Source organism: Condylura cristata, unplaced genomic scaffold (assembly GCF_000260355.1).
Source record: "Condylura cristata isolate star-nosed mole 26May11 unplaced genomic scaffold, ConCri1.0 scaffold00017, whole genome shotgun sequence".
In the NCBI taxonomy this organism is placed as follows: domain Eukaryota; kingdom Metazoa; phylum Chordata; class Mammalia; order Eulipotyphla; family Talpidae; genus Condylura; species Condylura cristata.
Genome location: NW_004567118.1, coordinates 25,844,368 through 25,866,825, shown reverse-complemented (window position 1 = coordinate 25,866,825; position 22,458 = coordinate 25,844,368). Strand labels below are relative to the sequence as shown.

The 22,458-nt window shown below is 40.4% G+C and overlaps 1 protein-coding gene across 1 annotated transcript in view; it reads left to right on the top strand.

The window, feature by feature from the left end:
* Positions 1 to 22,458, top strand: part of DNAH9 (dynein, axonemal, heavy chain 9) — a 273,404-nt gene that overhangs the window by 250,067 nt on the left and 879 nt on the right. Inside the window, exons 66-68 of the mRNA XM_004684583.1 lie at positions 2,029 to 2,199; positions 6,014 to 6,196; positions 19,732 to 20,121. Of these exons, the coding sequence (XP_004684640.1) occupies positions 2,029 to 2,199; positions 6,014 to 6,196; positions 19,732 to 20,121 (744 nt within the window). The remainder of the gene's footprint in view (positions 1 to 2,028; positions 2,200 to 6,013; positions 6,197 to 19,731; positions 20,122 to 22,458) is intronic.

Below are 22,458 nucleotides of genomic sequence, written 5' to 3'. Positions count from 1 at the left end.
TACACTGCTGAGGGGAGCAGCAGACAGGTCAGGAGAGGTCTGCCATGCCATGTGGTCACCTCAGGGGCAGGCGGGAATCAAACTCATGCGAAGGGGTTTAAGCTTTTTGTGCTGTGCTTTAACCCGCACCACCAGGGAGGGCCTGCTATAGCTATTTTTAAGGTGTTCATCTTTGCCTATTTGAATTTCATGGAACTCTATATGTAATGAGTTTTGGGGGTGTTTTTGTTTTTTGTTTTTTTTTTTGAAGATTTATTTATTTGTGCGTATAGAACTGGGGTACAGACCAGAGGCTCAGTGGCGGCGAGAGACAGAGTGGGAAGCAGAACAGGCAGATCTACGAAGTACACTGCTAAAGGGAGCAGCGGACGGGTCAGGAGAGGTCTGCCATACCATGTGGTCACCTCCGGGGCAGGCGGCCGGCGGGAATCAAACTCATGCAGAAGTGGCTTTAGTTTCTCAATGCTGTGCTTTTACCCGCTGCGCCACCAGGGAGGGCCTGTAATGAGAGTGTTTAACTTTTTTTATGGCTTTACTTTTGAACATGCCTAAAAAAGAACTCTTAAATACCGAACTTAAGAGAAATACCAGTCCCTTAAGTTACAAGTTTAACTTTTTTAATTTATAAAGTTTAAGACACTAAGTCATAAAAGTCACTAAGTTCAGAAAAGGTGGACTTATGAGGAGAAATTACGAACAATTTCTTTAAAGAAAATGAGAGGAATTTTTTTTAAATAAGAAATTTGAGAACTTGACCAACAGTAACTTTAGTTAAGAAAATTGTGTAAGAGCGTCCCCTAGTGTCCAAGGAGCAATTCGATCCAAGACTGGTGGGTGGTGGGCAGCAATAGCATAGTTTGCACAGCTTCCAAGAGAATGAGGTAGATACCCCTTTGCCTTGGACCTCTCTTTAATCTTTCAGTTGATATATGTTCGTAGGGCACCTGCCAAGAGTCCAGAAGTGTGTTGGATGTTCAGGGAAATACAAAAATAAACACACACAAATTTGTCTTTAAGGAATGAGAATCTTTTACTTAGTTTACTTGTTGCAAGCATTGAGAAATCATCAAAATCAAATTAGGAGTTACACTGGAGGAATATTTTCCCACTTTAATCTATAGAATTGGGGGAGGAGTATTTAAAGAACATTCAGAGGAAAAGAGACCTGTTAAAGTTGGGGAGGACTTCTAGGGGTGGTGGACTTTGAAGAGCCAATACATTTCAGCAGGGGCATGAACCCACCAGTTCACTGTAAAACTCACTTCAACCTACAACAGGATACACGCCTTGTTTTTGCATGCATTTTTCCTCGCTTTTTTATTATTAATCTGTCAGTCATTTAGGTATATATGACTGGGGGTACACTTTTACTGTTCCTCATGTTCACATTCTCTACCCATCCTCCACCAAATCTCCCATGCCAATGTCCTATCCCCCTCCTTCTCTTGTCCCCTCCTCCATGACCACAGATTTGCATTTAGATTTGTCATCTCTGACTGAGACAGAGCATAGAAAAAAAGGAATTTAAAGGGAAATACTCTGGTCCCAGAAGAACTTGAGTGAAAAATGACAGGTGGGGATTATCTCTGAAGGATGCCTCATGTGTAGAGGGACAGACACACGTCAGGGAGCAGCAGGAGTGGGTACGATTGGAGCTAAAGGCACCTAAGCTTCCTGAGAGAGAATGATCTCATAAATGTGAAAGTTCTGGAAAACTGGTGAGATATACTAAAATGGATGATGTCAGGGAAAGGCAAATGGGAAGAATGTGCACTAAAGGTGTGGAGCATACTGACATCAACAGAATTGGTAAGCAGCATTCACTTGGCAGGCCAAGGCGCACCAATACCTGAGGCCTGTGCCAGCCTGTGACCACCCTTCAGACAACAAACCACAGTGGGAGATGAGATACATTTTGCTTGGTTTTTTTTTGTTTGTTTGTTTGTTTGTTTTTTGTTTTTTTTTTTTTTTAATTATATAGCAGTTCATTTTGCTTGGTTTTTAAGTGAGCTTACCCTTGACTTCCAGTACATTGATGCCGAGCTGCCCCCAGAGTCACCTTATCTCTACGGCCTCCACCCAAATGCAGAGATTGGCTTCCTGACCCAGACCTCAGAAAAGCTCTTTCGCACAGTGCTGGAGATGCAGCCCCGGGACAGTCAAGCCAGAGATGGTGTTGGGGCCACTAGAGAAGAAAAGGTACATGATGAGAGTTGTTGGACCTCTTTCTGGGGAGTGCAGAAAGAGACCTCCCCTGGACCACTGGGCGGTCCACAGCACAGACCAGTCCTCACACATGTGGATGCAGCTTAACATGCTTGCTTTTCACCCCCAAGTGCTGCTCCACCTCCTCTAGCCTTGTCACCACCCTCGCCCCTGCCAAGCAGAAACTCCATGAACAAAGTCAAACCAGGGGAACTTAAGAGCAACACAGATACATGACAGTGAGCCGATTTGCTAATAGAGTTCTCAGATCTGGAACCTGAGCAAGAGAAGGTGAGGAAAGGCACAAAAATATCCACATTATACTACGAATGGCCAATAAAAACTGAAATATTCTCAACATGGTTCAAAACTAAATGAAGTCAAGTGAAAGACTGTCTTTCACCTCATGCTAAAGATTTTAAGGTGTGATAACATCCAGTGGTAACAGCATAGGAAACAGGCATTCTCATCCCTTTTGGTAAAGGTTTAAATTACAAGCCAATTTGACAACAGCTACTAAGTTAAAGTGTACATTTTTTTTACCCATAACTCTATAGGAATTGGATTAGTGGAAATATCAAAATATAAGCAGGTTTTATGGTATATTTAAATTTAGTATAAATTAATTGCAGGAGAGAAATGATAAACAGACCAAATTCCATAAGTAGGGGAATTAGTCAATAAATTATCCCATGCCAAAACAGTGGAATAATATATACTATTTTATAAAGCTAAGCAAAATACATGTTTAATAACAAGGGAATATGTCCAAGAGTTAATATAAGCTGAAAAAAGCAATATGGAAAAGCTCTGTGCACAGTGACACTATGAGTGAGAGAAAGAAATGAGTATTAGGGAGAGAAATGAAAGATGCAGCAGACTGGATGGGTGGAGGCTAGGTGGGTGTGGGAATGGATAGATGAGCAAATGAGTGACAGATGAATACAAGAACAGAGTATCTGTATCAAAGGACAGCTACAGAAATTATAAACCAAAAAATTATATTTGTTTTTCCCCTTTGGGAGAAAAAGAAAATTATGGGAAGATTTTGTTTTAAATAACATGGATTTGTAGTGTAAAAATTTTTATCTGCTTGGGATTCCCCCCTTCTCCAGGAAGGGCCCTGGGCTCTCTGAGCATAAAAGGTCCTTTCTGCCTGTGGATCTGTTCCCTCCCCTAACAGTCCTATCCTCCTCAGGCCTGCTTCACTCTCCTCTACAAGCTGATAAGTGTCAGAGCAGAACTCTGTTTCCGCATGTCCAAAGTGTTTTGAAACAAAACCTCCAGACTATCTTTTTATCTCTTTGTGAATAATGCCCCGATGGCAGCTCCCTGATACAGGGTTGTTTCTTCAAATTCAACTCCAGAGACAGAAATATGATATAATTTTAGCCATTTGTCTTCAACCCTAGCAGCAGCTTTCAGGTACCATTAAAATTCCATTTCAGTTTTTGCTATGACAGCACCTGAGATCCATTTGTGACAGGGTGATGAGTTTTTTACTTTCCTTTTTCTAACATCAGCTTTTTTCCTGGAAAATGTATTATATGTTAACAATACAAGGCAAAGTGAATATTAATAATCCTTCACATTTATATAGTTCTTTATAACTTTTAGATGCTGCCACATTTATCAACTCATGTGATTTGATCTTATATCAGTCCTGAGAGAAAGAGAGGTGATAAGGAGGGAAGGAGGAAGAAGGGAGAGGGGATGAAAGATAAGGAGGGAAAGAGGAAGGTAGAAAAAGGTGCTCTTAGAAAATTTAATAAATGAGAAATTGAGGCTTAAATGACTTGCTTAAACTCCCATGGGTAATGCATAACCAAACTGTAACTCAGTCAGCATTCCTTGGTTGTAAGCAACAGAGACTATGTAGCTGGTATAGGTGAGAAAGAGTTCACTATGTCAAAGCAACCAGCCTAGGAAGGAATAGAAACCACAGTTACTCCAGGCTCCCAGGCAGAAAGGAGAGCGGCTAGTTCTTTCTGCGCCCCTCCCTCCAGTCATTGGCACCAGTCACTTTCTATACCTGATTCCTAGGTTTGAGATGCAGGGAAAGATAATCTGATGGCCTTTACTGGGTCATGAGAGAACTGGTCCTAGTGGCTGAACCCCTAAAACAATGAGGAAAAGGTATTTTCACAAGAAGAGATGAGGACCTATTTGAGCTCAGGCTTTAAAACTATGACTAACTTTGAAATAGACACTGATGCTTCTTGGGCAGGTTTGTGTATTCTGGTCTTCACATGTCAGTGATAATCACTTAAATTTCAAAAGGTTAGCATAAAATGTTAATAAACATTATCACAAATAAGCATTCACGTAAATGAGAAAAATGTCAGTGCCAGTAGAAGGAAATTCTGTCCAAGTCTGGTTCCTGCCTAACCTCGTGAATTACCAGGAGAGACTCTGGTTACCCACCACCCTGAACTGGGTAATGAATGAATGATTGCAAAGTATTGGTTAATATTAGAAGTGCTTTAGGTTTTTAATGCAAGTTTGGTCATGTTTTTTTATGACCAAGAATATATTGGAAAATTGTAACTCTTGTTTATATCAATTCAGTGATGGGGAAATTGGTTTCATTATACATCATTTTGTTAAAATCGAACTTGTTGATGAGGTTAAGTGAGGACTCACTGTACTTTATTTCAAAAATAAAATGAAAACTAGCTATCAATGCCAAACAATAACCAAAGCTTTAGTTATACTAAGGATATTCAGCTTGTATTTTCTATTTCACAAAAGAACGGTTTAGTCTCATATTCTCCTCTACACTTGAAATATAATTCCTCTCACTTCACATACAATATAATTTCTCTCACTTCTCAGTGACCCTAACTGGAAAGTTGGTAATTTTATGCTTATAGGAGGCTGGGCCTAGGGACCCAGGGCACTGAGTGTTTGCCAGACTAAGTAAGTGACATTACATAGTCTCTCCCCTGCCACCTGACACCAGAGGAAGTAAGCTATCCCTAGCCAAGGGCTTGTAGACCCCCTGCAGGCCACTTTGAGAAGGGGGGTCTTAATTAAACTGCTTTAAAAAAAAAGTTGGTGAAAGAGATGGTGAACAGAGCAAAACAGCCATCCACTTGTGGATGACACCAGGAAGGATAGGCACCAGTTCACTGGCTTATTCTCCCCCTTACTCTCTCTGTTAGCCTCATGTTCTGTTATGACCACACTTGTTTCATTTTACTTTTTTGCTGACAAAACTTCTTGGCTAATCAACTTACTTCAAAATGGCAGATAGACTCTAAATGCTTGCCACAAAATAACCCAGTACCTCAATACCCCAATTCCAGTTTTCCAGGGGAGAAATACTGGTAGTTCTAGCTCCCACAGTCTAATTAGCTGACAGTTCATCTGGCAGAAGGAATCACAGGGTGGTAAAGAGGGCTTAGGTGATAAGTGGGGATGATTCTTCTAAGACCCAAGGGTAGAAACCTCAGTACAACCTCCTGGAAACCTATACACACATCACTGCTGCACATCACTTCAGCTTCACATGATCCAAAAAGATCACCCTACATCTAAGTAGGGTGATCACAGGTAACGGGTCAGTATCTGGGTTTTTCTAACTCTCAATTTTTGAAACATATATGTTCATCACACCAGTCACAGGGAACTGGTCAGTCTATGAAGAAACCATCTGTGGTCATCAACTCCTGGCCCAGGTGACCTAAACAAGGGACATTATGAACAGGGATGGAGGATTGGCATCTTTAACACCATATTACAAAGAAATGGAATCCTTCTGGATAATTGAAGCCCTGTCTTCACCATGTTTTCTGTTGTGGGGCAGGTCAAGGCACTCCTGGAAGAAATATTGGAGCGGATGACAGAGGAGTTTAACATCCCAGAGCTGATGGCCAAAGTGGAGGAGCGCACCCCCTACATTGTGGTGGCCTTCCAGGAGTGTGAACGGATGAATATCCTCACTAGAGAGCTGCAGCGCTCCCTGAGGGAGCTAGACCTTGGCTTAAAGGTGAGTGAGACTTGGGGATTAGCCCATTGCTAGATGGCACAGTCTGACTACCTTGGAACAAGAGGCACTGGGGGACCTGGGAGTTGGATAGCAGTTCTATTGCAATCTGAATGCCCAAGAAGGTGTCACTCCCAGAAACCAATGTCTGAGTGGGATGTAGGGAAACTAAGACCTAAGAATCTAGAAGCAGGAAGCTGAGAAAAATGACAAGGCTGTGTTCACAGACAAGCTCTGACTGACAGAAAAGGCAGGTTGATGGATGTTAGCTGTCCTGGTGGTTATGCTGGGTATCAAACAACCTTGACAACCTATTGTTGATGGAGGGGAAGTTGCTTTCATAGTAGGCAAAACTGTATGCTGAATAAAAATAAGGGTTCTAAACTTGACTGCCCAGAATCCACTCCCAGCTTTTCCATCTCCTTCCTGTATGACCCAAAGTGACTGAAATCTCACCATGTCTCCATTTCTTCAGCTATAAAATAGAGATAATGGCCCTACTTCAGAAGGTTTTGGGAGGATGAAATAAACTAGTGGACATAGAATATTTAGAAAAATGCCTAGTATATGGTAAACACCTAAGACTATTATTATCACCCTATCAGAGAAAAGAATTTCAGTCTTCTGCAAATTCATGGTTTTCTGAAAGACTCAAGATAACACAGGAACTCAAGATATTCTACTATTTTAGAGGTTATTCATTCTACTACCAGTTAAGTTAACAAGTTCACCTTACCCTTACCTTACCCTGAGATAACTAAGTCACATACTGAGCACAGAACCTGGTAGACAAGCACTATTTCTACCATCTACATGGATGCAGGCAAATAGGAGGCCTTGCTGAGGAAGGAAACTGTTGACATATTAATTTAAAAGAATTGTAACCCCAGACAGGGGGAGATTGAGAACCCAGTTTTGTAGCTAACTACAAATGCAGATAAGCCCCCTGGATGTCCGGAGGTGTCTCCCTCTTGCAGTGGACCACAACCATGGTCCACTGGGAGTTCCCTCATGTGTGACCACACAGAACCTTTGATATAAACTGCAAAATCTAGGTTAGTGGGCTTAAAAAAGCTTCTAATTAGCTAAAGCCACTTCAGCATGGGTTCGATCCCCCACCTGGAGGTGATCCACCCTGGTGTGGCAGAACTCTCCTGACCCGCTGCTCCCCTCAGCTGTGTAATTTGTCAGTCAGCCTGCTCTGCTCCCCACTCTGTCTCTGGTGAATCCTCTCACCACTCCTGCACCTCTGACCTGTACCTCAGTTCTGTATGCATAAATAAATAAGACTTTTTTTAAAAAAATTAAAGCAGAATGATAGGTAAGACAAAAGGATTGAAGTAGTTTATATCTGTCCCAGTTTAGTAAACAAACCTCTTTAGTTTATGCATTTTGCATTTGGTTATACATAGGGGAAAAGAGAGTTCTTTGGCACTTTAAGGTAGCATAAACTTCTGACCACATTTTTTTTTAAGATTCATTAATTTATGCATAGAAGCACTGGGGTGTAGGCCAGAGAGGCAAGGGCTTGAGAACAGAAGGTGAGACAGGAGAGGTCTGCTGTACCACATGTGGTTAGCTTTTGGCCTGGGATTGAACTCAGGCCCTGCTACTGCAGCAGCACTAGCATAGCCGTGAGGAGACTAGCCCTAGGCCACCAGGGAAGCCCATGTTCTGATCTATATATATAAAAAAAAAAAAAAAAAGCTTCTAATTTCCCTCCCAGTAGGGTTGGAAGGAAATAAGGAGGCAGTAGAGGTCAAATAAGGCCAAGGGAGGTTGACAAGTGGCAATAGTGGGTAATGTTTCCAAAATTCCACTCCAGCTTGTAACTGAATGAAATACAAAATTTCACAAAACATCTCAAATGTGAGTGAGGCCTTTGCCTGTCACCTTATGCTGTTCCTGTACTGTGCATACAGGTATATATCTTGAGTTGGCTTGCTGCAATCTTAGCTTATGAATTCAAGCAGTTTGGTGCAGCCTGTTTACCTGACTTTTGATCCATGTGCTCATTTTTCTTCTCAGAGCCTTCACTGCTGTTTGCTGTCATGAATCACAGGGAGTGCTGGGCAAAGATGAGGGGGGTGGGGAAGGAGTTTCTCTTTTCTTTCAGTCTTGTTCTAGCAATGCTGATTGATAGATTGGAGCATACAAAGGAGATCAAAAGGGAGCCTTCCTCTCCAAATGAGTCTTATGGGAAAACAAGTACAGAGATATTTTAATGTAATGCTGAATTAAGTACCAATATAGAGTGAAGTGGGAGAAGAAAACAAGAAAATAATATATAGGATCAGGGAAGGCCCCAGAGAAGAAGTGGCATTCAGGAGGCTTTAGAGCAAAGATCAAATTAAAACAAACTAGAGACAAGGAGAAGACTTCCAGAGGTTCAGTGAGAGAAGCAGGAACACTAAGCCTACTCTAAGGTTTACCCACCTTTGACCAGAGCAAAGAGAGGTCTCTTTCAGGGCCCACTCAGGATCGGGAGTAACAGTGATTCAGCAAGATACAAAAGATAGTGCCAGAGCAATGGCCCAGAACAGACTGGGAGGCTAGATATTGCCTTTTTCTGTTCCTCTATGAGTCAAAGGCCAGAGCACCCTCCATTCAAAAAATGAATGCTGTCAGAAGACAGGTCCCCAAACTGACCTTATCATCAGACTCATTGGGGGTTCATCACAATATACAAGCTTATTCCACCCTCCAATCCCACCAAACTCTGTGACTAGAACCTCAAAAGCCATATTTTAGAGACAGCCAGGTAATTCCTGTGAGGGGTTAAGTTCATGAAGCAGAGCATTAAGGCAAATCTGTAGGAGAAAATGGGACAGAGGTATTCGTGGGAAAGTAAAGAGGGTGACAGCAGAGCTCAGAGCAGGAAACACTGTTAAGTCTAGGGAAGAGGTAGTGCCAAGCTAGCGAGAAGTGAAAGTAAAGGAAACAGCAGCAGAGAGGTCCCATAACACTTAGCACGAGCAGGAGAGGGAAGGCCCCCTCTGGGCAGGGTCCAGTAAAGGGAGCAGACAGGAATTACTGGGGCCCAAGCCCCCCACAGAACGCTACTGGAGAGTATGACTGATTTTGCTAAGTAGTGGACCCGGTAAGGGGCTAGGAGGGAAAAGGAAATCATGACTGTGCTTTTCCTTCTTCTCTTTGCCTTTCTCTTTAACAGTCTCTCTAATGTTCTAGGTCTCTTTCAGGTTGAGTGCAGGGGACAGCACATCAAATAAGCAAATCCAAATGCTACACCCAGCCTAGGCACCATTAGAAAATGTCTGGCTTCATAAGTCAGTAAGTCTTAGCATTTATGATTAAAAAAAAAAAAGCTTTGTAGTAACTTATTATTGGCTGGTGAGGAAACCATAATGCTACCCAAACATTTGTTATCTTTGCTGAGAGACACAAACTCAAATCTGAGGACTGTGGAAGCTCAAAACACACAGTGGACAGATAGGGGAAGGAGGGTGATCACTGAGGAGGGGTCAGCCAGCCACGGTCATGTTCCCACAGAGCAGAACTCCCTAGGGAATTCAGCAGTATCTGATACCAGACTGTCAGCCTTGACACATGAAGGAACAGGTCCTCTAAGTGTCTCATGATTGGCTAAAAGTACTAACTCCCCCTAGGCAAATACATGGAAGTCTGATGTACAAAACTCCCAAAGACCACTTTGTCCCTTTAAAAATAACAACTAGGTATAACTTTAAAGGATCATGAATAGCAGACTGCCAGAATAGTCTCTGCTATGTAAGAAAACTACATAAGTTAGATCTACACTGTCTATAATGGGAGCTGCTAATCACAAGTCAGTCCACAAAATGTGGCTTGTCCACACTGAGATGTACTACCGATGTAAATTAAAGACCATATCTCAAAAATATGAGACCTCAGGTTTTATATTGATTAGATATTAAAATAGCTGATATATTTTTTAATAGCTGATATTTTTAATACGTTGAGTTAAATAAGATATATGTATGAAGAATTCACATTCCTTCCTACTTTTTATAATGTGGCTACCAGAAAACTTTCACTTATACCTGTAGCTCCCATCTGTGACTTGCTTTATATTTCACTGGGCCAGTGCTCTCTTAGGGGAAGTGATGGCCAGCCCAGAAGCGGGGTGGCGCTGAGAACTATGTTATCATTCAATCAATGTTTGCTATCATCCCACTTTTTTTTCTCTATACTTTATGGATAGCTACCGTCCTGGTTCACAAAAATTTGTTTCTAAATATGTGAAAACTGTCCAGACTTAAAGTCTTGCTTGCTGGCAGGAAGAGCAACTCTGGTCTTTAACCATCATGTGTGACTTAGTTGACACAAGTGCCTTGCTTTTCACCAGCTGCCTGGTGCCCTGGCCCATAGACTTTACACAGCCCACTCACTAACAAGCTACCCATGTGGATGGACGGCTCTCTCCTCATCTGAAGTCAGGCCAGAAAGGCTAGGACTCACATCAGCAGCTTCTTTCCTATTGTATGGCCTGAGTCTTAACCGAGGGTCCATTTGCCAACAGAAGCCTCAAGGAAGCCCACCCAACCTCTACCAATCAGACAAAAATCTTAGGAAACTAATGTTTTTCTGAACACCTGTCTTAGTTTGTAGGCATAACAGTGGATTTGCTATTGTTTCTTCTTATTTCCTCCACCAAAAAAGAGTCTTTTCTGCTTCTGCTCAAGGTCATGAGAATACCTGAGTTTAGAAACCTAATAACAAGCTGAGTAATCTCTTCTTTCCCTAAATTGCTCCTCTTTACTCTCAAACTGACAAAACCTAAGAGATAGTACATTGTTTAAGGTGCCATCACTTGCACATTCAATTAAGTAAATGCAAAATCATTATCAGAATAAATTAGGAACATTATAAGCAGATGTGAAAAATTTCTAAGAAAGCCAAGTTAAACATTTTACGTTCTTCTATAAAAATGATTTTCAACTGCTGATGGGTGTTAAAAATTAAGTGTTGCACCTATATTTTTATCAGATTTTATTTCTTAGCACAGTTTTGGTTCAAAGCAAAAGTAAGAAGAAGGTACAGAATATTTCTAACAGACCCTGCACATGAAGCCCCACCACCACCACAATCAACATTCGCCACCAGAGTGAAACATTTATTACAACCAGTGAGGCTACACTGACAAAATGTCATCACCCAGAGTCAGCAGCTTACATGGGGGTTCAGTCCCGGTGTCATGCACTCTATGGGTTTGCACAAATGTACAAACACATATCCATCAATACCATAGCTTATAAAACATTGCTGCCCTAAAAATCTTCTAGATTGCATATCTGTTCATCCTAAGCACATCATTTCTTCTGTAACAAAATTCAAGAGAACTAGAAGTTTACTTTTCTTAACTGTTTTCAGAAACAGCTCATCTCTGAGGCCTGGGAGCAGAAAGTAATTGATGGAATTAGCAGAGAACATTTGAGCAAACAACAAAGCCTGGAGCTCCTTCTCAGCCCATTTCTATTTTCCTTACTCAACCACCATTCAAAGGATGTTTCAAAGGACCAGGACATTTCCAGCATATTTATTCTAGCACTGCTGATCCAGCCTGGTTAGGTCATGTTATGGGACAACTCAGAATGGGGACCTCCACTCTCCATCAGCTCATGTTACAGACGACATTCGCAAGTACACATACTCTCACAGACACACCCAGATTTAACAAAAACCAAAATGATTTTGTGGAGAAGTAAAATTTATTTTGTCCAGCACCTTGTATTAGACTATAGACATTACCCGTCCCTGGCATTTGGCCATGGCAGCATGAGTTGACTCACATGCTTGACAAGCTAAGTTTATGAAACACAGTGCTAAGGCAGTGAAGTGGGAGAAAGTTAAACAAATGTGTGCATGGAAAATGAAGGTGTAAGAGGATGGCAACAGAGATCAGGATAGGGAAAGTTTTTAACTCTAGGGAACAGAACCAGGAAGGGTTCAGAGGGAAAAGTGTTTCTAGTGGACTAAATTTGACCTCTAAGAGCTGTATATTGTTGTAGGTAGAAGGTTTGAATTAGCCTTTGGATAAGGAACTGTTTGTTCTACATGGGGAAATTGCCTGCTATCCTTTTCAGTAAACACAGCAGCAAGGCGAGTCCTTTCCCACTATTCTAGCCTAACATTGCAGTACCTGAATACTTCAGACCTGTAGTCTCTAACCAATTACCATCAGCCAATGTAGCTATTTAAGTGCAAGTGAGTTTAATTATGTAATTAAACATCAGTTCCTTAGGCATACTAGCTACATTTTATGTCTGTAGTAACCACTTGTGACCTTATTAGCTCTGTCTTGGAAAAGTCCCATCATCATAGCAACTTCTGTTGTACAGCACTGGCATGTACAGAAAGACTGAGTTTTCTAATTGGCAATATAAACTGTGGAATTTGCAGTTTTGCCAGATGTGTTTTAAAAATCCTATGTACTGCAATTTTAATAAAATATGTCGATTAGCCTATACTAGTACATACCTGCTTGTCAAATTGTGGTTACGAAGATATGTGCGCAAGTCAGAATTAATAGCTAACACTGCAACAACAGCAGAATACACAAATATTTTAAGAGTACACAAACCTTCACCAAGATCAGCTAAATTATGGGCCATAAAACAAGTCACAATAAATGTAATAATATTAAAATCATACAGACAATATTCACCAACCATAACAGTTGAACTAGAAATCAATAACAAAAAGGTATTGGTGTCGTTTTGGGAAATAGTGCAGAGTTCACTTTGGGAAAGTTGCACCAGAGCTCCCCTTTCAGTGGCATGTGATAAGTTCCCAGGAGAGTTTCTCCTGCATCTGCTGAGGGAGGTCAGTGCAGAGAGGTCCCAGCATGGTACAGATCATGGGCAGGCAGGAGGCTGCTGCACTGCAGAGAGAGAGAGAGAGCGGGTAGAGAGAAGAACCTGCATAGTCACAGGTGGGCAGAGGACTGACTGAGGCCCCATACTGGTGCAGAGACTACATGATATAGACAGTTTCTCTCTAGGACCGGCTCCCTCTCTGTGAGCCTAGGTTTATTGATTTTGATTAGAATCTGAAAGGGACAGGAGATCCCACCATGGGCTCCATCTCCACAACTTTATCTTTCACCTGTGGGTCTGTGATAGACACCCCTATAGCAGTCTTCTACCTGCTTGCTCTTATGCTTTGTGATCTAGGCATTGGCACCTAAGAATCTTGGTTTCTTTCTTTTTCTTTTTTTTTTTTTTTTAAGATTTACTTACTTATACATACAGAACTGGGATACAGGCCAGAGGTGCAGGGGCAGTGAGAGAATTCACCAGAGACAGAGTAGGGAGCAGAATAGACCAACTGACAAAGTACATTGCTGAGGGGAGCAACAGGTGGGTCAGGAAAGGTCTGCCATGCCATGTGGATCACCTCCATGGCAAGGATTGAACTCATGCTGAAGTGGCTTTAGCTTCTTAGTGCTGTACTTTAATCTGCTGCACCACCAGGGAGGGTCAGAATCATGGTTTCTATAGCTGGGTCAATGACTATGCTAATTCCTTCTACCCCCTGTGACTCCCTGTGAGTCAGTCTTATGATGCCTTCTTTCTATTATTTCCTTCATCACTATGTAAAAAATCCCTAATTATGTATAAATTAGCACATTTCTAAATAGTCATAATTAACAATTAAAATAAGAAACTTGATATATAAAAATGACTAAGGTATACCTGAAGCAGTACTTAGAGGGAAATTTGTAACATGAAATGCAAATGTCCAAAGGAAGGACATGGCTGGGAGTTCCCTTGGTTTTCTTTATAGCTCATATTCCCCACCTTTGGAGCTGAAGAAAACAGCAACCCAGAAATGCCCATGGGTACAAAGTCCCAACCAAAAGCTTTTTCTCCAGTCAGAAAGCTGGGAGAGATACTAGCAAGATAGAAAATATAGACAATTCCAGCCACAGAAGATTTCTCATCAGGAACCATGAAGGTCAGGAGGAAGTGGCACAATTTTTTCAAGTGCTAAAAGAAACTGTTTATCCAAAGACTTCTATCAAGACAAAATATCTTTAGAAAAGAAGGAGAGAATTAAGACATTTTCTGATAAAGGAAAGAATTTGTCACCACAAGGTTTGTATGCTGAAAACTAGGAATGAATTAAGTAGAGAGCTAGTTTCTGTTCATGCATTAGAATATTCAACATAGTAAAGACATCAATTCTACTCAAACTGATAGACAGATATGATGAAATTCTTATCAAAATACCAGCAAGAGGGGCCTCCCTTGTCGCACATAGTCTCAGCACTATGAAGCTATTAGCAGCCACTTCAGCACAAGTTTGATCCCCAGCCAGGGAGCTGACCCACATGGTGCAGCAGACCTCTCCTGTCTCCCCTGCTGCACCCCTCAGTAGTGTGTTTCAGTCAGTCTGTCTCTAGTGAATCCTCTCTCTACCTCTGCACCTCTGGCCTGTACCCCAGTTCTGTATGCATAAATAAATAAATCCTTTAAAAAAAAAAAAAGGGCCCTCCCTGGTGGCGCAGCGGGTTAAAGCACAGCACAAAGAAGCTTAAGCCACTTCCGCATGAGTTCGATTCCCGCCTGCCCCGGAGGTGACCACATGGCGTGGCAGACCTCTCCTGACCCGCCCGCTGCTCCCCTCAGCAGTGCACTTCATCGATCTGCCCCCCACTCTGTCTCTGGTGAATCCTCTCACCCTCCGCATCTCTGGCCTGTACCCCAGTTCTGTACGAATAAATAAATAAAATCTTTAAAAAAAAAAAGAAAAGAAGAGAAAAGGAGAATTTGAATAACAAAAACAATTTTGAAACAGAAGAATAAAGTGGGAGGAAACAATTCACCTAATTTCAAAACATATAATTTACCTACACTAAGCAAGATTGTGTGGTATTTTTGGAAGACATACAAAACAAAAAAAGCAACCTTTCCAAGAACCCCAGTTGATTTTCATGTAGAAAGATAGACATTAGCAAAATGCAAATTAAAATCATGAAACATCAGAGTAAACTAAAGTAAAATATAGTGACAACTCCAATTTCAGACAATTTCATTAGAGGTAAGATAGATTTTCAACAAATGGTGTTGACATCATTTGCTACAATAAGCAAAAATATTGTTCAAGCTAAGTCTCATACCTTATAAATTATAAATTCAAAGTAGAATGAACTGTGGAATACAGACTGAACTATAAAACTTTTAGAGAACTAAAGAAAAATGCTTCCAAAGGTAGTAACTAAAGTTGAGACATAACATCAAAAACACAAACTATAAAATGAAAAATTGGATTTTGTCCAAATTAAAAATCTTTTCTTACAGAAGACCCTTGTAATTGAATGAAAAGCCAAACTACCACTGGGTAAAATTATTTGCAATCCACATATCTGAAAAGGAATGATATCTAGAATACATAAATAGCTGTCAAAACTCATTAGTTAAAAAAATTCATTAGATTCTAATAGATGAAAGATATTAAGACATTTTGCTGAAAAGATTTACAGGTAGAAAATAAGCACTTGAGAAGATAGTCATCATCATTAGACATTAAGGAAATGCAAATTAAAATCATGAGGCATCAGAATAACTAAAGTAAAAAATAGTGACAACTATTTCAGACAAGGATGTGAATAAACTGGATCACTCATGCATTGCTGGTGAGAATGTAAAGTGGTACAGCCGCTCTGGAAAGAGTTTATTTTTAAAAAGCTAAACATGTAATTACTATACAACCTAGCTATTGCACTTCTGGGCATTTATCCCAGAAAAGTGAAAACTTATGTTCACATAAAAATCTTTACATAGATGTTTATAACAAGTTTATTCATAATAGCCAAACCTGGAAACAACCCAGATGTCTTAATGAGTGAATAGTTAGACAAACTGTGATATGTCCATTCTGCATTATTTCTGTTGTTGCTATAGTAAGTAACCATGACCGTAGTGACTTAAAATATTATCTTACAGTTTTGGGGGTCAAAAGTATGAAGTAAGTCTCATTTGGCTAAAGATGCAGGGAGATCTGTACATGTTCTGCAAACTCTAGGGGAGAACCCACCTATTTGCCTTTCCGAGTTCCTAGAGATTCTACATTTTGTGACTCAAGACCACTTCCATCTTTAAAGTCAGCAGCATAGCATTTGCAACCTGTGTTTAAATTTCACTCTCCTGCCTGTCTACCTCCTACAAGAATCTTTGAAATTAAGCCAAATGATAATCCAAGAGAATCTCCCTATCTCAAACTCCTTCACTTAATCACATTTGATTAAGTGGCACTTTTTTGTCATGTAAGGTAGCATGATACTTTTTTGTCATGAAAAGTAGCATATTCCTAGGCTCCAGTGTTTAAGATCTGGATGTCTTCGAAGAGAGTATTATTATGCCTACCAGACATAACTGTAGAATACTACACAACAGTAAAAAAAAAAAAAAAAAAAAAAAACTGGATTCTTCGTTATATGCAAAAACCTGAAAGAATTTCTAGCGAATTATGCTAAGTGAAAAACTATCTGATCCCAAAAGTCTTCATAGTCTATGGTTCCATTTATTTAATATTCCTGAAATGACAGCCTTAAGGAAATGGAAACATTTTTTGTTACTGAGGAGTGACAGAAATTGTGGGTATAAGAGGGAAGTGGGTGTGGCTTTAAAGGATCAACATGAGGAAATCTTGCAATGATGGAAATGTTCTGAATTGTGACTCAGTATCCTTCACAGCATCAGTGTCCGATGCTATTGTACTGAGTTATCACCATTGGGAAAAACTGGGTAAGCAGTATCCAATCTGTCTTATTATTTCTTATTATTGCATTATCTCAAAAAGTTTAATTTAAATAAAAAACAGAGGGGCCGCGGGGATTACAATCGAGATGGAAAAAAAATGTGCAAAATGATGTAAAAATAAACTTTGTAATAAAAAAAAACAGAGGGGCCATTTTGCAGCAAATTTTATGAGAGCAGAATTAACTTGTTATCAAAGGCATTATTTTAAAAAGAGTGATAAATATTGCTCATAAATACAGATGCAAAACGTCTTAGCAAAATGTTAGTAAATCAAGTCATACAACATAAGAAAAAGATAATACTTTGTGGCCACGTGGGATTCATCCCTTGAATGCAGGATTGATTTGAAAATTCACTATATTAGTATATTAAATAAGAAAACTATATGATAATCTTCAGAAATGCAGACATATACATGAAATCTTGATTTTAAAATAGCAGGTCTACAAGAATAAAAGGGACTATTATCAACCTAATAAAAGACATCTTAAAAAATCTTAACATCATATCTAATGATGGATGTTTTTATTTGGGTTTGAAAACTAGCCACTTTTAGTCATCATACTTAAAGTTCCTAGATCATGTATTATGCAAGAAAAAGTCACACAGCTCAAATGGAGCCTCTTAAAAGAAAGGATGTAGTCCTTTTAAATGCTTTTTCCTTTGTACTAAATTTAATCATTGTTCTTAATCAGCTATTTCTATGAAAAAACATTACATAAATAATATATTGCATATATTAATGAATTATTATAGAACTATGGGCATATTGTCTCAAAAAGTTCATTTGGGTTCAAATATATAGTATGGTATAGTCTCTATTCAGAAGCCTCTGTTGGAAAAGTAGAGATTCCAAATAAAGAGAATTTTTTTTTCTATTTGAATTCAATAAAAGGATTCATTCACCAATCAAGAAAATCTGTCAGAAGGGACTTTTGTTCACCTAATTGAATTGTGGTCGAGTGACACTTTGGTGGCAGAGTATACTTGTACCTGCTGGTGGGCCTTAAGGTGGCCTCAGTCTCCTTTCCAACACAACTGTTCTGGTCAGTCACCTCAATCCAGTTGAGCAAACATACAAATAAAGTCTTTTTCTATCCCTGGAATAAAGTCCATATAGGAGGAAAAAGAATCTGTAATCAGGCTACAATCATTCAGGCTAGTCTATCTGGAACTGAGCTGATTAGGAATGTCCGGCTTTTCTTTAAAATGTAAGCTATTTACATATTAAAATAGTCCAGCCATCATACTCTACAGTTCAGAAAGTATATGTGTAAGAAGCACACTGTCTCTGGGAAGTTCATTAAGAAGTTATTAAGTCTATTTTCTCTAATCCAGGAATCGGGGGTTTCATTTTTGTCATCCAAGACCTGAAATATGCTCATCCTAAGGAAGGTGTGCTTAATTCTTTTTAACAACTTCAAAAATTAAGGGAAAGAAATAGACCTAGAATTCCATATTCCAATCCCAATAGACGAGGTGACTCAAGCAGACCGCTCCCCACTGTTAGCATTCTGCACCAGGTGGATGAAGCTTGCCTTAGTCTGTTTGGGCTGATCTGACAGAATACCACAGGCTTGGTGGCTTATATACAGCAGCAATTTATTTCTCTTAGTGCTGAGGTTAAGAACACCAAGATCAGGGCGTCAACAGTTTTGGGGTCTGATGAGTCTCCTCCTTGGCTCCCAGACTGCCACCTTCTCACTGTGTCCTCACAAGACAGAAGGGGCAAAGGACCTCTCTGGGATCTTCTTTTAAGGGTGCTACTCTCTGGGATCTTCTTTTAAGGGTGACCTAATTATCCCATGAGGCCCCCACCTCCTAATACCGTAGCACTGGGCATTATGACGTAAACATATGCATTGTAAGAGGGACCCATATTCAGGCCTTCACACAGCCTTGTTGGGTGCCTAACCTCTGTGGAGAAGCCACTGCAATACAGATGGGTGTTTGGGAAATTGCTAACAACACTTGATATAACCCGAGTAACAAATTTTAATTTAAACATGATTTATGTATAAACCTTTCTTTACAAATTTCATATAGCAGTTGGAAGAAGAAAACTTATAAGCTGACTGTGTATCTACTGACTTGATTTCTGAAGGGAAACCTTGATTTGGGTGGGATATAAACCTTACCATCTTTGGCTTCCTGTACTTCTTTTTTTTTTTTTAAGATTTATTTACTTATGCATACAGAACTGGAGTACAGGCCAGAGAAGCAGGGGTAGTAAGAGGATTCACCAGAGACAGAATTGGGAGCAGAATAGGCCAATTTATGAAGTACACAGCGGGCAAGACAGGAGAGGTCTGCTGGACCATGTGCGTCATTTCTGGGCTAGAGATCGAACTCACACTGAAGCAGTAGCAGCTAGTTTGCGGTGCTGCATCCTAACCCCTTGTGCCATCAGGGAGGGCCCAGCTTCCTGTGTTGCTAAGCTGCATGCAAATGTCTGCAGGAGTGGTGCAAAGACAGAAGATGCTCTAGCCTTACAGTAGAGTTGAATCAACACAAAATCCACAGGCAGCTTGAGATCCACAGTGTACCTTAACTTCCGTAGGTAGGAGATGTGGACACTGATACACTGGAGAAGCAAAAGTTTTAAATACCAGCCTCTATGAGACAAACCTTCCAAGAAGTAGACAGGGCAGTCACTGTATCACCCACCCCAAGTCACAACCTATCTGCCTATGTACCATGAATGGAGGTGCTCAAAGCTACTTGTTTCCAGGGACTTCCTTCCCCTCACTCTTTCTTGTCTCACTCTGTCCTCAGGGAGAGCTCACCATGACCAGTGACATGGAGAACTTACAGAACGCCCTGTACCTAGACACAGTGCCTGAGTCGTGGTCCAGGCGAGCCTACCCATCCACGGCAGGCCTGGCAGCCTGGTTTTTGGACCTTCTTAACCGCATCAAGGAGTTGGAGACCTGGATAGGAGACTTTGCAATGCCCGCCACTGTGTGGCTGACAGGATTCTTTAATCCCCAGTCCTTCCTGACCGCCATCATGCAGTCCATGGCCCGCAAAAATGAGTGGCCACTGGACCAGATGGCCCTACAGTGTGACATAACCAAGAAGAGCAAAGAGGAATTCAGAAGCCCTCCTCGGGAAGGGGCCTACGTTCATGGACTCTTCATGGAAGGGGCTTGCTGGGATGTGCAGGTAAAGCTCCAATGCCCCAGAAGGCATCCTCTGTGGGCTGATTAAATGCATATAACTTCCCATAAAAATTCTGAAAGGGATATCCCTGAAACTTTTTACCTAGATAACCCTTCCTTGAGAGTGTCAAACCATTATTATGTAACTAGGGATGGTTTGAGAACTCAGGTTTTGCAGAGCAATTAGAAAGGAGTGGTTTTTCTGACCCCCAAATACATAAAAGAAAACATAGGCAAAATGCTCCAAATTCATTGGGTTCAAGTGTTATCTTTGGGAACTTGTTTCCAATGGCAAGGAAAACAAAAGTAAAAATAAAGAAATAGGACTGGAATGAGTTAGATATTTCTGGTACAGTGAAAGAAACTATCATTGAAACAAAAGACACCCCATTGAATTGAGGAAAATTATTTCACATCCTATATCTAACAAGGGGCAGAGATTCAAGATCTGCAAAGGACTGACACTCAACAAAAAGAAAATGAAGAATACAGTCAATAAATGGGCAACAAACACTTTCCCAAAGAGAACATACAGATTGTTAACAGGCACATAAAAAATACTCAGCATTACCATCCAGTAAATGCAAATCAAAACCACAATGCATACCAGGTCACTTCTGTGAGAATAATCCATGTTTTAAATAAAAAGAAGAAAATGTCCTGGTAAGGCTATAGAGAAATAGGAACCTTGGTACACTATTGGAGGGAATGTAGATTGGTACAGCCCATACAGAAAACAGTATGGTTGTTTCTCAAAATACTAAAAATTGATACACTGTTTGATCCAGCAATTACACTTGTAGGTATCTGCACAAATAAATGTCATTTGTGCATATGTGCATTATTCATCACAGTTACTTACAGCCTAAATTCCCACCAGTGGGCCAGTGAATTAAAAACATGTGGTATATATGCAGATGGAATTCTACTCCATTATTAAAAAAGATGAACTGTTGCCATTTGCAGTAAGGTAATAGAACTGGAGGATATTATGCTAAGTGAAATAAGTCAGAAAGAGAAAGACAAATACTGGATTTTACCCATATGTGGGCTATAGAAAGGGGAAAGGAACTGACAAAGCTAACCAAAGCAAACCCTAAATACATGACTGCAGAATGAAGGCTTTTAGAGTTGGGAAGGAGAGATGGGCTAGGGACAAGTTGGGAAGAGGGCCTAGTGGCCTAAGTTAAAAGATTATGGGTGCTGTGATGCTTAAGATGTTGTGGTAACTCGGAGGAGGAGTGAACCTCAGTCTTTAAATAATATACAGTATTGTAAACCAATGGGACCTCACTGAGTGGCTTGAGGGGAAAGCAAGGAGTCTAGGAGTAGAGCACCTGGGTCTGAATCCCAGCAACACCTTTTATTAACTCTGTGATCTTGTGATACATTTCTATCTTGCCAAGCCTTAGTTTGCTCAACAAAATGGGAAAATAGAATTCCAATGAAAACTAAATGAACAAAAGATGTAAAACCTTTAGAACAGTGCTTGGCAAAAAGGGAGGTGTGCTCAAAAGGTGCTATGTAACAAGGAGTTATCATTTCATTTCCCAAGTTTACCTTCCTCATTCATGAGCTCTAGGAAAGTAGGAAGCCCATTCCCCTTTTACATTATTACCTGTCAGTAAAGGGGAACCAGTAGATGTCATTTAAAGTGGCAGTTTGAAAGGATTGCTCACTGAAGGGTAGTAAATATTGGAGTCATTGTAAGATCAGAGAAGATGTTTGTTGTAGATAAGCAAAGCTAACAAACATAACTGGGTTAAATGACATGAACAAGGATGGATTACTCCAGAACAAGTTTCCAATTGTTATATACATGACCTGCTTAGTCAAACATTCTGTTTGCCAAGTGACAGTAACCTATTCAGAGCTGTCAGTACAAAGCTAATGGAGAAAAACTATTAAATGCTCTAGAAGATACCAGGACATATAAATAAGCATCTCAAACTGGAAAGCATTGAATCATGGTGCCCCAAAAATCCATGTCTGCCCAGAGCCTCAGAATATGACATTATTTGGAAATAAAGTCTTTCAAGGTAAAATGAATTAAAATGAGGTGATACTAGAGTAGAATGGGCCCTAAATCCAATCAATGGTACTGTTGCTGAGCACATGGGCCCACCACCCAATGGCACAAAAGCCAAAAATCATATCACCACGTTTTGAGAAAAGAATCCGTTAAATGCAAGATCACCTGGCAAGAAACTGGGGACAAGCCAGCTAAGTAAACCAAAGAGAAGGCCCAGTTTGGAAAGTTAGAGTGGTCCTATCACTATTCCATGAGTAAAGACAGAATATGTTTCCTCCTGCTCAAAAATTCAAATGCTCTAGAGGGTGG